Source organism: Oncorhynchus masou, chromosome 2 (assembly GCF_036934945.1).
Source record: "Oncorhynchus masou masou isolate Uvic2021 chromosome 2, UVic_Omas_1.1, whole genome shotgun sequence".
NCBI lineage: Eukaryota > Metazoa > Chordata > Actinopteri > Salmoniformes > Salmonidae > Oncorhynchus > Oncorhynchus masou.
The window spans coordinates 31,134,270-31,140,981 of NC_088213.1; the positions used below are offsets into that span (position 1 = coordinate 31,134,270).

General features: G+C 43.5%; 1 protein-coding gene across 2 annotated transcripts in view; it reads left to right on the plus strand.

The window, feature by feature from the left end:
• The window catches only part of LOC135553944 (dysbindin domain-containing protein 1-like), a 36,902-nt gene extending 34,076 nt beyond the window's left edge, over positions 1 to 2,826 (plus strand). For both annotated transcript variants that reach the window (XM_064985901.1, XM_064985910.1), the window contains exon 4: positions 1,715 to 2,826. In XM_064985901.1, the coding sequence (XP_064841973.1) occupies positions 1,715 to 1,872 (158 nt within the window). In that variant the 3' untranslated portion in view covers positions 1,873 to 2,826. The remainder of the gene's footprint in view (positions 1 to 1,714) is intronic.
• The last annotated feature ends 3,886 nt before the right edge of the window (positions 2,827 to 6,712 follow it).

Here is a 6,712-nt window from a genome sequence, read left to right on the forward strand (position 1 = left end):
TCATTTCTACTCACCCTAGTTGTTAGCGAACCAATCATTTTCTCTATCCATGATATCACCACTCCACAAAGCTGAAGTACAATCTCTATCTAGCATGCTGATGGCTATAGACCAAAGAGACACTGAAGAGTTGTGTAGTGGTTCTGAGAACTGAAGAACAAACAGACAGGCACGATGAATGGTGGAGTTCTGCTTCCTCGAGACACCGAAAAATAAGTGTGATGTCTGTGACAGCTAAAACAAGCAGCCATTGTGAGCATAATGAACTGGAGAAAACAGCCAGCAGGCTAAATGCAGCTGATGATTGGAGGAGAGGTGACCATGTGACTGTTTTAGATCAATAACAATGACATGAGAGGAGATGAGAAGCAGAGAGACATCAAACTAAAATGATCTATCATCTACTACACACGTAGGCACGCGCTTACACACGCACACACGCACACACACGCACAGAGCTTCTAGTTTTCTAAACTCCTCCATTTCTCTTGGGATTCGGTGTCCTTGAGACACATACATGTATAGGCTACACATTAACATACACTAACGCATACTCAGTTCACTGCACACGGCCTCTCTGACAGAGTACTTCATAGTTTCATCTGCCTCTATATTCAGAGCAACTCTATCATGCTGTAAGAATCCCAGAGGAATAGGTCATGTGGAGCTGCATAAACTAATTTATATTCTGTACTTTACTGTGTTTGCTATCGGGATGCCTTTCAACCATAGCCAATTGATCTATTATACAGTAGGGAAACAAACTGCACTCACTGTACCACTGCGTGCTGTTGTAAACTATTGAACCTTGGGCAAACATAGTTGACTGAAGTGGCATAGAGAAAGGAAGCTTTTAGAGGCATTAGGTGACTTCAGGGAGTTGACAGTCCCTGCTGACTTGATTAACTTTGTTAAATGAGTTACAGTATGGTGACCATTGGGGGAGGTGGCAGGTAGACTAGTGGTTAAGAGCGTTCCACAGGGATGCTGGCCCATGCTGACTCCAATGCTTCCCCCAGTTGTGTCCATTTGGCTGGATTTCCTTTGGTGGTGGACCATCCTTGATACACACGGGAAACTGTTGAGCATGAAATACCCAGCTGCTTTGCAGTACTTGACACACTCAAAGCAGTGCGCCTGGCACCTACTACCATATCCTGTTTAAAGGCACTTACATATTTGGTCTTGCCCATTCACCCTCTAAATGGCACACATACACAATCCATGTCTTAATTGTCTCAAGACTTAAAAATATTTGATATTTATTTATCCTGTCTCCTCCCCTTCACCGACATAGATTGAAGTGGATTTAACAAGGAATAACAATAAGGGATCATAGCTTTCACCTGGATTCACCTGGTCAGTCTATGTCATGGAAATGTTTCTAATGTTTTGTCCACTCATTGTATACTGTGTGCTATACATGTGACAGACGGGAAGGTAAGAAACTTAATCCAGGGCCTCTGGGTTACATGGTCAGCATGTTTGAGCTGTATAGAGCGGTTCACAACATACATGTCCCCTAAGCTGTTTTCTTTCCATAAAAATATCAGGATACGTGAGAGGCGTGCACCTTGACTTCACCTTGTGTGTACATGAGTTTTATGTTTGTGGTTAAGAGACATGCATGTCTGTATGTGTGTGATCCATAACTTACCTCCTCCCATCACATGTATGTGCATAGCTTGACCCTTCTCCTCATTATCATCCCCAGGCCACCACCAGCCATCCCTGCCCAGAGGAGGCTACATGCGCTCCCCCTCGTGGACCCGTTGCAGCAAGGCTGAGGCCCCCAGGGAGAGGAAGCACCACAGTGACTCCGACACCACCGCAGAGCCCTTAATGAAGCTGGAGAGGCCTAAGCAGCCCTGAGAGCCCACGGGTCTGGCCCGGAAAGAGAGAGGCCCAGAGCGGACACACCGAGAGCGGGCACAGAGACCACACCAACTGCCCCAACCCCTGCGCCGGGCACTGAGACAACCATGGTGCTGAAGACACCACAGACAGACTGAGCTCTCGACGCTGTGCACTGTATTATAAACTTAACATGAAACGACGGCTGTGAGTGAAATACACACAGACACAGATGCAAACACACAAAATGACACACGGATATCTGCAAAACCACACACACGTACACACATGCTATTTATTGTGTTTTCCATGCAAGGGGTTCCTCTGGCACAAACACTGGAGGGCCAGTGTGATTTTTGAGTCTTTGTTTGGGGTGAACATCAGGGTATAAGGCTGTCCCAGTGTGGGGAGAATGCTTGGCTAAAAGTCTCCCTATCCCTGCAGCATCTTAGGGGTGGGAGAGTGGGCTTGGAGGGGTGGGAAGGACCCTGAAATCTGTGACAATATCATGTGGCGAAGTTAACGAGAAAACCCACTCCAGTCAAATAAATGACTGGAATATGGACGTCATTATGCGATAGTACAGCAGGCAATCTGGAAGTCTTCTTTGTAATTAGAATAAGAGTCCAACCTGAATCTATTGCACAACGTTCTTCCTTAAAGTACCAGGGCCATCTGCTCTCTGAATGACTTTCTGTAGGTTGTAGCTAACAGGAGGCACTGGGCAGTGTTTCAGTGGGGCCATTCTCCATCGCTCTCTTTTCTTCCCATCCTCTCCCTCTCTCTCTTCTTCTACCTCTCTCTACCTGAGAGGAAACCGGTGTGGCCACAGTAAATTAAATGTATTTGCAGATATGATATGAGATACGACAGCAGCCCTTCTCACCAACATTACATTCAACACTGTGGATCTTGTCCTTTGCCAAACCAAGTGATGTGGGGATGAGTGGTGAAAAGAATAAAGAATTTCATGCAAACAAAGTGAACTTTCTCTGTGGGTGATTTTTGCATTCGAGCACTAACCAAACATTGTGCAGCTGTAGGTTGTCTGATAGGGTATTATGAACAGCAGTCTGAGCCTTTCATTATTTATGCTCAACAGACCAAACAAACAAACTCTCGGATTCCTGCCAGGAACACTGTGGAGGAAGAAAACCCAGCATCAGCAACATGAAAACAGTTCAATTGAAACCACATTGAAATACTTCAGAGTACACACTTAATCACACAGTGGACAGAGAAGTATTGAATAGCAATAATGTTTAAACGGTCAAAGGAATAACCTTAATTTACTCTCGTCAGCTTTGCCAAAATCAATGGGCTCTGGCAGCTCTGTAGAGGTTTAAAATGCCTGCTTTTTAAATGGTGACTGCAGGTTCCTAACTGAGCAGATAGAGGGCAGAACAGAATAAAGTGGGGAATGCAGATGGACTTAGTATACATTCATACACATATCCATAAACAGCTTCATACCATGGCATTGTTGAATACTCGTTTCTGATTGGCTTGATGTGCATTCTCGAGCGTGCATTATTTAAGTGATAATGCCTGAGAAGCCGGTGTTTGGAGGATATATTGGTACAGGTGCTGCTAGGCCCGAGACGAAGTGGAGGGCCGGCAAACCGTGCCAATATATCCTCTAAACACCAGCTTCTCGGGCATTATCACTTGTATACAACGGGTCAACAACATATTATGGGCTCTCCAGAGGGTGGTATGGCCTGCACAATGCATCACCAGGGGAAAACGGCCTGCCCTCCAGGACACCTACAGCACCAGACGTCACAGGAAGGCCAAAAAGATCATCAAAGACAACAACCACATGAGCCACGGCCTGTTCCCGCCACTATCATCCAGAAGGCGAGTCAATACAGGTGCATCAAAGCTGGGACTGAGAGACTGAAAAATAACTTCTATCTCAAGGCCATCAGCCTGTTATACAGCCGTCACTAACACAGAGAGGCTGCTGCCTACATACAGACTTAAAATCAGTGTCCCCTCTAATAAATGGATCACTAGTCACTAGTCACCCCTGTTGAGGGGAGGACAGATCATAATAATGGCTGAAATGGAGTGAATGGTATCCTTAGCAGCAGATAATGGGGATCCATAAGAAATACAATTACCATTTAATTTATTCCGTTACAGCCATTACCGTGTGCCCATCCTCCATAATTAAGGTGCCACCAACCACCAACACACAGAGGCATGGACTGTGCACATGTAACTGCCAAAATAAACCAGAGAAATGAGTAAATGAGGGATACCAAGTAAATAGAAAGCAGGTGCATCCACACAGGTGTCATTCCTGAGTTAATTAAGCAATTAAAATCCCATCATGCTTAGGCTGGTGTATAATATTGCTGGGAAAGCCATTATTTTTGGCTACCATCCACAGCGCAGGCGTGCTCACTGAATGGTTTGATGAGCATTAAAACGATGTAAACTATATGCCATGGCCATCTCAGTAACCAGATCTCAACCTAACTGAACACTTACGGGAGATTCTGAAGCAGCGCCTGAGACAGCATTTTCCACCACCCTCAACAACAAAACAATTCCAAATGATGGAATTTCTCATAGAAGAATGGTGCCACATGCCTCCAGTATAGTTCGAGACACTTGTAGAATCTGTGCAAAATTGCATTGAAGCTGTTCTGGCTCATGGTGGCCAAGCACTCTACTAAGTCACTATGTTGGTGTTTCTGTCATTTTGGTAGTTACCTGTACACTACTGTATATAAAGCAACACAAAAATGTGCCCCCTGTTACTATGGAATGGGATTTCACATCCAATATAACCAGTGGCACAAATACTCCTGATTTAGGTCATCCTTACAGCACTGTGAGGTCAGAAAACTAATAATAACAACTCATAGATATGCATTCACACTGGGACATAAAATCTTGTTTTTATTGGTGAATGTCAGATGTTGATAATATACCACACAGCCAACTTCACAATTCTGGATGTATTGTAGTGTTGTAGTGTTGACTTTCATTGAAACAGTCATATACACATTCCTTATAGTGCTTTAAGCAAGATCACTAGATAAACTGAGCCACAAGAACCAGCAGTCAGTCAATCAGGCAGAAAAGCAGGATTGGAATTTAAACACAGTTTAGGCTACACCAAGACATCTGGAATGTACTGTAAAAACATTGTCTTTTTTGTTTACGCTGACCCACACAACTAGGCATAGAAGTAGAAACATATTGTTTTATACATATGGTCCGGAGTGTAACAATGCTCATTTTATGTAGAAATCCATGAATCAATGTAGGTAATTGCAGAGTTCCAAAACCTGTCAGAAATCCTGAGATTGAGTGAGGTAGTGACACCTTTATTTTAAGCAGTAAAAGGTTAAAAACAACCTTCAGGAAGTGCAATGCAGATCGGTACAACATTACTTCTCCCAAAACCATCTATTCTGAGAAGTGAATACCAAAACCCCTCTACAGGGTTTCTCCGGGGGTGTGGGGGTAAGCGCGGCTCAGCTGGCGTCGCTATGGAGATATACAGTACCAGTTAAAAGTTTGTTTTTTATTACTATTTTCTACATTTTAGAATAAGAGTGAAGACATCAAAACTATGAAATAACACATATGGAATCATGTAGTAACCAAAAAATACATTGTGTTTTGGTTACTACAGGATTCCATTGTTTTGAAACGGAGGACTATTTCTGTCTGTAATAAAGCCCTTTTGTGGGGAAAAACTCATTTTGATTGGCTATGCCCTCCCAGGCCCACCCATGGTGCGCCCCTGCCCAGTCATCTGAAATCCATAGATTAGGGCCTAATGATTTTTTTTGCAATCAACATATTTAATTACATGAACTGTAACTCAGAAAAATTGATGCGTTTATATTTTTGTTCAGTATACACAAGTATCTCAATACTTCACAAAAGATGTTTGAAGTTCATCTGTTGTCAGTTGACTTGAGTTATGGCAACATTGAGAGAGCATAAGAGGTGAGGTAGTGTACACTAGTTGTACTCAGAAATAGAGCTTGTCAGAAGCTGTTTTCCTGTGGGGAAAAGTGGGCAGGTAGAGGTGTGACTGTTGTTTGTTGCAAAAGACTGAAAAATTACATTTAGAAGACGTGTTCTCTTCAATTAGACCTACTAACAGTTTGAACCTCAACCAGAAAGAGAATAAAATGCAATGTAAATGTCATACTATATCTCACTGTTACAGTCTGATCTGCATGGACTGGATTTCTGCTGAGCTTTCTGAAAACCCTCCACAGTCACATGGCTGTTTAGTTAACAAGTGTCAATGACTGAAGAGAGACATGGGAACATGAACACGTCGCTGAAATTCAACAAGGTCAGAAGGTAGCAAAAACATTGAAGATTAAATCAGCACGCAGGGCGGCAGGTAGCCTAGCGGATAGAGCGTTGGGACAGTAACTTAAAAGTTAGAACCCAGAGCCGACAACGTGAAAAAGAAATCTGTCAAATGTGCCCTTGAGCAAGGTACTTACCTAATTGCTCCAGGGTCGCCATTGATAATGGCAGACGCTGGCTGTGACCCCACTCTGAGGGCGCCTCAGGGGATATCAGGGGGTATTAATACACACTTGTACATGTGTGAAAGAGGGCAAATAAGCACCCACCTAATTATTACAATGGTGCAACACACACTCACAAAGACCTTCATGATCCAATATGAAATCTAAAAGAAAACATCTCATATGAGATATGTACACCAGAGACGGGTAATTTTGATGGGGGTGGGGGCCACAAAAAAAACTGATCGCATCATGACGGGCCCCCCCGCAAGAACAAAACATTTTAGTGGCCCCCCTCTTGACAGTGGAGCGACATTTTTCATGCAATTCTTCACATTTTG